The 11,245-nt window shown below is 39.5% G+C and overlaps 2 protein-coding genes across 2 annotated transcripts; one reads left to right on the top strand and one right to left on the bottom strand.

Annotated features, from left to right (window-relative positions):
* Positions 1-630: 630 nt before the first annotated feature.
* parp16 (poly (ADP-ribose) polymerase family, member 16) lies at positions 631-5,815 on the bottom strand. The gene is made up of 7 exons (XM_077518037.1): positions 5,682-5,815; positions 4,751-4,947; positions 4,369-4,506; positions 4,079-4,285; positions 2,368-2,539; positions 2,141-2,285; positions 631-1,878 (listed from the first exon to the last, which is right to left on the bottom strand). The coding sequence occupies exons 2-7, from the start codon at positions 4,937-4,939 to the stop codon at positions 1,743-1,745; spliced, it is 987 nt and encodes a 328-aa protein (XP_077374163.1). The 5' UTR covers positions 4,940-4,947; positions 5,682-5,815; the 3' UTR covers positions 631-1,742.
* Positions 5,816-6,101: 286 nt separating this feature from the next.
* Positions 6,102-10,267, top strand: nvl (nuclear VCP like). Its single transcript, XM_077516163.1, has 2 exons — positions 6,102-6,213; positions 7,363-10,267. The coding sequence occupies exon 2, from the start codon at positions 7,585-7,587 to the stop codon at positions 10,087-10,089; it is 2,505 nt and encodes an 834-aa protein (XP_077372289.1). The 5' UTR covers positions 6,102-6,213; positions 7,363-7,584; the 3' UTR covers positions 10,090-10,267.
* The last annotated feature ends 978 nt before the right edge of the window (positions 10,268-11,245 follow it).

Here is an 11,245-nt window from a genome sequence, read left to right as displayed (position 1 = left end):
GCCCCCCCCTTTTTTTTTTGTATTGCCCCCTTGAATGAATGATAACCGAGGTTTATGCACCCCTGTTCAAAGAGGAGGCATTTTGTGATATGAATCTGAGACCAATATTTTAAAAGACCACACTACGGAGATTAACCCTGCCGAATTTAAGTAATTAAAAACTACCAATTACAGTATTTAAAATGAGGCTCTTGTCCGCCTTTCTCTGAGTCACGTGAGCACTGCACACGTGTCCAAAACTACATTTCCGTGGTGAGTGTAGCCGTAACATGTCACTTCTGATACATTCCAATGTGGCCCTGGCTTGAGCTAATCCTGATTTACTTTTTAATGAGCCTAGAATGCATGTTTATGGTATATGCAGCTGTGCAGGCTAATGTAATTTTCGGAATTACGGTAAATACATGTAAATCATGGCTGTTTTTATAAGGAATTTGCGCCCCCTTGTGGTGTTGTGGACATGGTGGGTGAGTATTGGTTCTTTAGGAATGGTGGTAAATTATGAACACGATAACAACAAAACTACCAGGTGGCACGTGCGGAGTACAAGTACAGGAAAGACCAGGAAGAGAAATTCTCCATGTCTCAAAAACACCACATATATTTTCCATTTTCAAAGATCATAGCACGTAAATTTCATATTTTTATTTTCATTACATGACTTGAGTATTACTTTGGAAATAACTAGATAATTAAAATAGGCATCTTTGCAAACTATTCTAAAACAGGAAGCTGTGCCGCATTCGACAAAAATCAGTTACAATCATCATAGTGCTTTGTACAACAGTGGAATGCAAAATCCGCAGTATAATAAAAACATTTCATACATACTGTGAAAAAGATTTAAATGAGGTTTGCAGGCAGCAAGCGAGATTTGAGGCCCCTTTTAGGATAGGATACACCTGACATCTTAGTCTCTACATATTGTTTAGAAGTGGTGCGATCAAGTAAGTACAAATATTTAATTACTGTACTATTTTCAGGTATCAGTACTTTATAAGATAATTTTTTTCCTGACAACTCTTAACTTTTACTATATTTGAAAATGATATCAGTTACTTTCTTCTTAGTTAACTTGCATAAAATCAGGAAGCAGCAACATGGAGTAGTGCAGAGAAGAAAGCTAGTCATCCCTTTGAAAGAATCTCAGTATTGATTCTTCAAACCTTATAACCATGTGATTCTGGTGTTCAAAGTTTATTAGATTCCAATTTAAAAAAAACAAACAGGTAAACTGTATTAGCTCAGTTGCTAGAATTAGCTAATTTAGCGTTTAATCAAAACCTGCTAGCTAGATGATTAACAGTGATTTGTTCACTTAAAACGCGCTACAATCCTGCACATGTTCACGGAACTTAAATCTTGAGGATTATGCAGTAATATCACAATCTTTGTATGACATTTGAGAGATATTTTTCCGGAAAATGTTGGATTTTGCCTTAGAAGGTTCACTGTATTTCCATTAGAATGTGAATGCTTACTGAAAAAGAAATTAAATCAAGATGCTACATGTTTTCAGCTCGAGTTCCTTTAAAAAATAAATAAAAATAAATTGTAGTAGCACCTAATACTCTACTGTAGGAGTCAGTATCTTTTTTTTTTTTTTTTTTTGCTAAGTTAGAGTTAGACAATGCTTGTGGGGAGAAAACAATATCAAAATGTGCAGTCAAGGTGCTGAGACGTCCAGTCGCATTGAAGAAGGCACAATGGATGAAGAGCGAGTCAGTCATTCGTGTGGTCGGTCAACTGAAGCGTCTGTTCCAAAAGGATGCGAACGTGTTGGAGTTGAAGGTGCCGATGAGTATGAGTAGCAGAATGTAGAGAGTCATCATGACGGCAAAATGGTGTCTGAAGAACCAGGAAGTGTTGCGGGAATGACTGCGACAAACATTCAACACACAATTGATTAAGTTATTTGAAGTTAATATTGAGTCATACATTTGTGTTGAGGTCATTTTCTGCCACTAGATGGGATTAGTGTTTCATGTTGGATGTTGGTGACATGAACAGCACGTTTTTCTTTTCAAATTCAGAGCAATTAAGACGTAACCAAAATATTAAAAGCACTACTCTTAGCATTTGCGCATGTATACATACTTATTTTTAGATTATTTACAACTTTTCGTGTGCAGCTTCCTACCTGGTCATGTGTCGCCTCTGAGAGTAAACCAGCAGGTACTTGACACGTAAAAGCTGATTGTTTGTGACCACAAAATACTTCTCCGGCACGTCCCCTGCCTCGCTGTTTTTCGCTCTGGAGCGCTGACGGTCAACGATATCCGAGTCTGACGCAGGATGAGACGAGCATGCGAGGTTACAAAGCTTAATGCCGTGCTTTGCGACTCGGCGTTTGGGGTGTTGACGCACCTTTTCTCTTCACCTGACACTTGACGTCTGGGTGATCGATGACTTCGCACAAGGCGATGCAGCTGAGCAGCGGGCCCAGGAGGCTTTCCTGCCATCCTTTGCTGTGGGGGCTGTACAGTACTGCCATGCTGAGGTCGCTGGTGAGGTAGGTCCCCTCCCCAAACACGGAGTTCTGCATGTGACATGCAAATAAACTCCAGATGAATGATGACGGTTTAAAACTCCACAATCTTTTAATTAATGTACAATATAACAACACACTTTTTTTTATTTTAATATACCGGTAGTAGTGTTCTGCTTCTTCGTTTTGAATCATATGTTCAATTTGAATTTGAATCATAATTCTTGGACACTTTCTAATCATGTGCAGTACATATCCTGCGTACATCAATAATATTATTTCATATATCGGCCAATAAATATCAGCTTTTTTTTTCTTTTTCTTTTTTAAGTCGCCACTTATATTAACGTCTAACTGAATTGGTAAAAATGTCTTAACAGTCTTGGGCCATCTTATTTATCTGACCTGCTTTTATCGTATCGACCACTGGGATGCTCTAGTGTTGATCTTAAATTATATAATATATAATTCATGCATTTAATAATATAATATGTTAATCATGCATTGAAGAATATATTTGTTTTGTTAGAATAATACATATTATATATTATCATGCACTTAATATTTTTTTTGTTAAAATACACGTAATATATAATTAATCCACTTAATAGTATCGATTTTTTAGATATTTTATTTCATGTTAAAATAATATATAATATGCATTTTTATGTTATGTATATATATATATATATATATCAAATGTATATTAAGTGCATTAATTATATATCATGTATATCCATTCACTTAATATTTAATATAAATGTATGTTAAAATTATATATAATATATAATTAATGCACTTAATAATATATATTTTTATGTTAAAATAATATATAATACATAATTCATGCTCTTAATATTTAATATAAATTTTTATGTTAAAATAATATATATATATATATATATATATATATTTATATTATTCATTTATTAGAAAATCCTTTTCTAACCAAAGTATCAAATCATTTTCAAGAGCTGCAAGTGTCCAATGCTGCATTCCAGGACGGTCGGAAGTCGGACTTTTCCGAGTTCAAACCAGGAAGTGTGTACGGGAACGACCCCTTGAACTCGGAAATTCCACTTGCGAAGTCCGGAAAAAAAAAAAAAGGGACCCCGACTTCACCGGCGGACTACAATGTGACGTCACTCTGACAGGCAAAACACAATTTACTCGAGTATAAAACTAGATAGCTTTCTTCATTCATAAATATTCAACATAACTTCACGTAACTCAACATACGTGACAGTATTGCCGCTATCTCCCTGCATGAAATTATACAGTGAACTACTAAACTGTTATGGAATGCTTATGAAATAAGATTAAAACTATAAATGAAGCAAAATTACAAAAAAGTAAGTTTTCGAGAGGTCAAAATTAGTTTTGAGTACCAAAATAAAAAACAATTCATCGCTATGCGCCATTTTGGTTGTTTACGTTCGCCTCGAACGCTTTCAGGTCGGAACTGGGAAAAACCAACTCGGATATATCCGACTTCCGACCATCCTCGAATGCAGCATACGCCAGAAACAACCGTTGACTCAACACAAGCCAAGCGAAAGTGCCTCAGACGAGGCCGGAGGCCTCACTGACCTTGTTGAGGTGACAGTGTAGCCCATTGTGAATGATCGAGTGAAAGTTCTCCAGGCGACTCCCGTGAAATGCATAGAAGACATCCCTGTCCTCTCTCATCCGTTCAAAGCGTGCGTTCAATTGGTCGCAGTACTCCAGCTGGAACAGGAAGTCCGGCGCAGGCGCGGAAACGCCGGTGCTTTGAGTCAAGGCACAAAGTTTGGCGTACTGGCAGAGAGTGGGCGCACGGTTAAAATTGAGTAAGGGGTTGCAAACGCCACGGTGTGCGCATTTGTGGTCAATGCCTGTACCTCATCCTTCTGTAGTGTCTTGACAGCAAAGCTCTTGGAAGAGAGGATCCAGTGTGCAAGGGCCACATGGTGCTCACCCTCTCCTGGCCGCAGTCGGACTAAATCTCTCACCCCGGGGAAGGAGTTCACATCTGCCAACTAGACGCACACCATTTGTTTGTTCTTTCATGAACAAGACTACTAAAATGAAAATACACCGGAAAAGGAAGATGAATAGCACTGTATCATACTAAAAAAGGTGTCTCACATATTCTGCTCCTCGTGTCAGTAAAATGAATACAAACCAAAATATTAGAAATAATTCCCGTTGTGATGCACTGCAGTTCATGAAGCTCATTTGGCTCATGTTGGAGGAAACCAAAACAAATTGTGTACATCTTACCAGTGCATCAAAGTCTTTATTATCCTCGTGTACATATCGAGGAGGGAAGGGGCGAAGCAAAGAATCCTTCTTGTAGTTTTGGGCAGCAGCAACAAACAGGCTGCAGCGAAGATCGGCTGCCACGGGATCTCTGTGCAGACAGGAGCACACCAGCTCTCGGACCACCTCAGGCGGGAGCGGCGGCTGCATTCCCGGCACTAAGAAGGGAAGCAATGCAATTTAGGTGTTAAAAGAATGACAAAATAGGAGCGGGACGATACTTCTCAACTGTGGCAAGGGGTGTTGACCACTTGATGGAGAGAATGTGCGTGTGTTTACAGCCATTGGGCATCTTGCTTACTTTCAAACTTAAAATAGACTACTACCTTTATAGGTGAACTTAATATGACCTTAAACTTTTGAATGCACAAATTCAATGTGTCAATACTTTTATCACAACTTACTGTGAAGGAGCTGAACGGCAAAATTCCCATTACATATTTCATACAACATACATGTATTTATATGCCACCCATATAACGGATTTGAACACGTCTATGTTGAAGAAATAAACTGTGTTTGTTCTTTATATGACATTCAGTTAGCAAGCTATCTTAGTTGCTAACAGCTGTTTCCTGTAACAGAACGGAATCCAGTTTTTGACCACATCCATTCGGATCCATTATCATAAATACGAAGCAATATTTATGGGCAATCTCACAGGTTTGGACTCGAGGACATCGCTGTCATGAGTTTAGAATGTGTTTTTAGCTTCTAATGCTAACGGCTAATGCTAGCTATCACAACAAGTGTCAGGATGCAACTACACTGACAACGTAAAATGACATTATCGACTCCCTGCTGAAGATATTTGTCATTTTAGTATACTCGTTTGGTACATAGACATATTTCCGCTAAAAAGGTAAAGTTGAATGTCTCCAAATGGCCTTACCTCAAGTTCGCTAAACTCATAGGTAACCCAAAACTGGGAAAAGCTGACAACGACCAATGGCACTGTTGCGTTCAAGGTCTACCGTAAAAAACGTTATTTCCTGGAGCACATTGAATTGTCCCACGAATGTTCGTGGTGCTCAAGTAGTCATATGAAGATTTACTATTTATATTGACAATTTAGCGACTTAACATAATTTTCTTCTTATCATTTTTGGTATCATTCGTATATCGACAATCGAAAAAATTAAAGTCGTACTCTAGAAATGAGCCAGGAATGCAATTGAATTCAAAGCCAAAACATTAGTATAATAATAATAATAATAATAATAATAATAATAATAATAATAATAATAATAATAATAATAATAATAATAATAATAATAATAATAATAAAAACATACTTTCAGCCCTTTTCCATACTTTTGGACACCACTGACGGAAGTGACGCACGCACGTAGCGTGGCGTGGCACATGCAGGATTCCGTACTGCGTACTAGCATTCGGTCAGAACTTCGAGGGTTTACAACGTGGTGAGTCGCATGTTGTTGGTTGACTGGGTGAATTAACAATTATATGTTATTATTTCAATTTGTGGTGTGGTCATTTAGTTCAATTTGACTGTTATGAGCCCACATTGCTTTCTATTTAGTCGTTCAAGTGGCTTTTTGTCGACTGAACTCCCCCCCATAATATTGAAGTAACATTGAAATGGTCGTGTTTTTTTTGCGCAGGTACTGTATTTGTCAGAGACGGAATAATTCACCACCGCCTCCTTGTCACACTGTGTTTCAGTTAATTGTGCTTTTCTTTTTTATTTGTTTTAGTCATGGTGTTTTGAATTTTTCTTGACTGTATTTTTGTCTCGAGCTGGCTGTGTGTGATGCGTTCATGGACCTCCCGTAAACGGGCGTGACTGTTCTTTTTCTGTTTCATTAGACTTAAAATGCAAAAATTGATCACCAAGAAGAAATGTTTAAGTTCAAACAGTATACGATCACTTTGTCAGTGTATGGAGTTGATTTCTTTTGTCTTTAGGAATAGAATAATGTTTTGTTAACGCCCAGGCAGTATCCTGACCCACATTGTTTTTGTTGTTGTTGTTTTTTAGGCGTTTCATCAAAGAGAAAGCATGGGGGAAAAAAATACACTAGGGATCTGAAAGAAAATGAGAAAATAATATGGAAAAAAATTAAGCAGTAATAAAACCTTGATGGAAAAAAAATATTGAAATAAAAAAAATACTACATTTTGTTTATTTATTTTTTTTAAAATTTTAATTATTACATATTTAATTAATAGAGGAGTAGCAACAATTTGTTTTCAATTTGGTGTTCGGAGAAATTAGAATGTTGAAGAATCATTACAGAACACTATTCACCGTCTTTTGACGTCACACTGTCACCATCTCCTGTTCAGTTTTAAAAATGCTGTCGGTGACAACTTCCTGGAATCCAAAAGAAATAAACGAGCCGTTTTTCGATTTGTGTTTCATGCTGTATATGCAATTGGTTTTCGAAATAAATATTGAAAATCAAACCGGTATTACATTTTTTTTTTCTTTACTTGTTCCAGACAACAAACAAGAAAATCAAGCTGTATTTAAATTTCGGTGCTTCTATCTTAAAACAAAAGTCAAATAACGAGTCTTGTTTTTCTATTTTTAATATCTGTTTCTTTAGATAATATCCGATGACCAAAAGAGACACGACCACCCGTGAGCCTTCCTGCTCAGGGCCAATGAGCGGAGAGATGCCTACACTCCATTTCAGAAGATGGCGCTAATGCAGCAAAAGTTATTTGCCAACCACCAGTAGAAGAAGAAGCAGAGGACGGAGCAGCAGAATTTGAACAGTAATCACCAAGATTCAAAAAGTGTCCTGTGGAAAAAAATAAAATAAAAAATGAAGAACCGAGGTGCTGGATGCCTGGATGTTCGGCTCAAACAGAGAGTGGAACAATATTTGGCTTCCAGTAGTGAGTATGTGGATCTGTGCTCAATCGCACTAGAACTTCAAAAACAGTACAGAATGGAGTATGGTAGAAGAAACAAGACGGCATTCCGAATTCAAGTTGAGAAAGTATACCGAGCAATAAAAATGGAGTCTGGGCTGGATGAGTTGGAAAAAAAACACCTGACCAAGCGAGCCAAACACCTAAATGAATCTAGTGACGACAGCTGCAGCAGTTCAGAAGATATCCTGGAGAGTACGAACACCACTCACATGAATAGCTCTCTTACATCTCTATACCGGAAAGGAACATCTGATTCCACCTACTCGACTATCGGAGAGCTGCCTGAGGCGAGCAAAGTCCGCACAGGAGGTTGGTTCATTGATCGCAACAAAGGTTCTACGAAGACCGACATCTTCATCGACCTAAGTGAAGATCAGGCTGTTGATGCAGTAAATAAAAAAAAAAGTAAAAAGTCGCTAAAAAGAAAAAAGAGTGATGAGAATGCAGAGACCCTGATGACGAGCAAGAAAGGAACTCCTTTGGCAAAATCGGCATCAACAAAGCTGCAGTATCCCACACTGAAGTTTGAAGATGTTGGCGCTAATGAAGGCACGTTGACGGAAGTTTGTAAGCTCCTCATCCACATGCGGCATCCAGAGATATACCAGCAGCTGGGAATGGTTCCTCCCAGGGGCTTTCTCCTCCATGGACCTCCTGGCTGTGGGAAGACCCTGCTTGCCCAAGCTGTGGCAGGGGAGCTGGAGCTGCCCTTGCTGAAGGTCTCTGCTCCAGAATTAGTGTCTGGAGTATCTGGTGAGTCTGAACAGAAGCTCAGGGAACTGTTTGACCTTGCCGTGAGCTCAGCTCCATGTATCCTATTTATCGATGAGATAGATGCTATCACACCCAAGAGAGAAACGGCCTCCAAAGACATGGAACGGAGGATCGTAGCCCAGCTCCTCACCTGCATGGACGACTTGAACAGTCTGACGTTTTCAGCGCAAGTCCTGGTGATCGGTGCTACCAATAGGCCGGACTCCCTAGACCCCGCGCTGCGTCGAGCTGGACGCTTTGACAGAGAGATATGCCTCGGGATCCCAGATGAACAATCCCGTCTCAGGATTTTGAGGACTTTGTGTCGTAAGCTGAAGATAGCAGAAGAATTTGACTATGGCAAGCTGGCCCACCTCACGCCAGGTTACGTGGGTGCCGATCTCATGGCGCTTTGTCGCGAAGCTGCCATGAATGCAGTCAACAGGGTTCTGTTGGTAGTAAAAGGACCGGAGAAGAGCGAAACTAACGACTTGCCACTTGGGACTGAAGCTGTGACAAACAAAGACAGTGGCGAAAATAACTGTGAAGCATCGTCTCTCAAGAACGCAACCTCAGAAACAGACAACGTTACCTCAGGACTTGAGGACCTGCCGGGTGACTTGGTGCTCCTGCTGCAATTGCTCAAGAACACAAATACTCTACCTGAGGATGAGCTGACCAGTCTCTCGATCATCATGTCAGACTTTGAGGCAGCTCTTTCTAGTGTACAGCCTTCAGCCAAGAGGGAGGGCTTTGCCACTGTGCCTGATGTCAGCTGGGATGACGTGGGAGCCCTTCACGAAATAAGGGAAGAGCTTACAATGGCCATCTTGGCTCCCGTACGTTCTCCCGAGCAGTTCAGGGCTCTTGGGTTGAGTGCTCCATCGGGAGTGCTGCTGGCCGGTCCTCCGGGCTGTGGGAAAACCCTTCTTGCTAAAGCAGTGGCGAACGAATCAGGTCTCAACTTCATATCCGTGAAAGGCCCAGAGCTCCTGAACATGTATGTTGGCGAAAGCGAACGGGCTGTCAGGCAAATCTTCCAAAGGGGCCGCAATTCCGCCCCTTGCGTCATCTTTTTCGATGAGATCGACGCTTTATGTCCTCGACGGTCTGGCCATGAGTCAGGAGCCAGCGTACGCGTGGTTAACCAGTTGCTAACCGAAATGGACGGCTTGGAAACTCGGCGACAAGTCTTCATCATGGCTGCAACCAACAGACCGGATATCATCGATCCTGCTATACTGAGACCGGGTCGTCTAGATAAAACCTTGTATGTGGGTATGCCGCCTCCAGCTGACCGCCATGCAATACTACTTACCATTACAAAGAATGGAAGCAAACCTCAGCTGGAACAAGATGTCAGTCTGGAGGAGATTGCGTATGATGAACGCTGCGACTGCTTCACTGGTGCTGACCTGACAGCGTTAGTAAGGGAAGCATCAGTTAATGCTCTCAAGGCTTACCTGAAGTCCCGTTGTATGCATCCATCTTCCTCTGGTCACACATTCTTCTCCGGACCTGTCACAGATATCAAAGTGAGCAAAAAGAATGTGGAAGATGCATTCGAAAAAGTTCGACCATCGGTGTCAAAAAAGGACCGGATCATGTATGAGCAACTCAAAGTGTCACTGAGTGGATAAGTGCAAGGACAAAGCAAACAATGTTTGCCAAACTGTTTGCAATTTGGCTGACTATGACTAAAATAATCATTAATCAGCTTGATTTGCATTTTTTCCCATTTTATGATTATGGATATCTGTATCCACATATTTTTATTTTATTTTTTGTGATAAGATGTATAAACAGTTGTTTACTAAAGCTGTCTACATGTTCTGGTAATTATTTTGAAAATTTTAGTTGAGTGCAGGCTTGTTGAAAGCTTGACTTTTGTGCAAACAAAAAGCTGTGTGTGTGGCGCCATCTTCAGGTTAAACACTTGGATAAACACAATTTGGCTGTTCGTCTTCTCATTGCACGAGAACGTCACCTAATCGCTCTGCCACCCAAACTGGGTCGGTGTCGTACCGCCTCCTTAGCGAGTTGATGTGGCGTTTTTAAATGAAGATTCTCAGACTAATCCCTCTTTGATCCTGATCGTGAATAGGTGGTGGAAACTAGCGTTTCACAACATTGCCTTTTCCTTGATCAGTGTGCCAGTTCAATACATTGCTTTTTTTGTTTTTTGTTTTTTGTTACAGATTTATCTTTGTACAAGAATTTCCCAAGTTGTCCAAGTACGGTAGTTTTTAAATGCAACGAGTAGGGCTGGGTTTTAAAAAAATTTTTTTTAAAAAATCGAATAATCAATATTGAATCAATTTTCCTGTTTGAGCCTGATATCGATTCATAAAATAATTGATTATTTTAACATCTTTTCTCATAAATTAATTTTAAAAAATAAATGTAAAGTCCCATCCATCCATCCATCCATTTTCTTGATCGCTTATTCCTCACAAAGGTCGCAGGTTTGCTTTTTATATTTATTAAATTTGAATTATGAAAATATTTTCATCTCATCCTTGCTGATGTCAAGGTTTGTGTAACACTTAAGCGATTATAACATGCTTCATTAATAAACTAAATAATTTAACCAGTTATTGCCACAAAATTTAATTGGGAATTTAATGTTTGTGGAGTTTTTATCATGTCCTTGATATGTAAGAATTGATGTTCCATAATTGACATCAATAGAAGTGTTTTTAATCAGAAAAAAATCTAATCGAGCTGAACGCTTATGTATCGAAATCGAATTGATTGGGGAAATTAGAATTGATACCCAGCCCTAGCAACGAGGGT

This window comes from Festucalex cinctus, chromosome 3 (assembly GCF_051991245.1).
Source record: "Festucalex cinctus isolate MCC-2025b chromosome 3, RoL_Fcin_1.0, whole genome shotgun sequence".
NCBI lineage: Eukaryota > Metazoa > Chordata > Actinopteri > Syngnathiformes > Syngnathidae > Festucalex > Festucalex cinctus.
Note: the sequence above shows the minus strand (reverse complement) of the source record. Positions and strands in the feature narration are given on the sequence as shown.

Bases quoted from the DNA above. Each gene is read 5' to 3' on its own strand.
- parp16 (XM_077518037.1), bottom strand. From the start codon at position 4,939: ATGCAGCCGCCGCTCCCGCCTGAGGTGGTCCGAGAGCTGGTGTGCTCC. The intron at 2,286-2,367 runs GTGCGTCAACAC...ATCCTGCGTCAG, and splicing joins GTGTCAGGTGAAGAGAAAAG to ACTCGGATATCGTTGACCGT. The intron at 1,879-2,140 runs GTAGGAAGCTGC...TGTTTGTCGCAG, and splicing joins CAGAGGCGACACATGACCAG to TCATTCCCGCAACACTTCCT.
- nvl (XM_077516163.1), top strand. From the start codon at position 7,585: ATGAAGAACCGAGGTGCTGGATGCCTGGATGTTCGGCTCAAACAGAGA.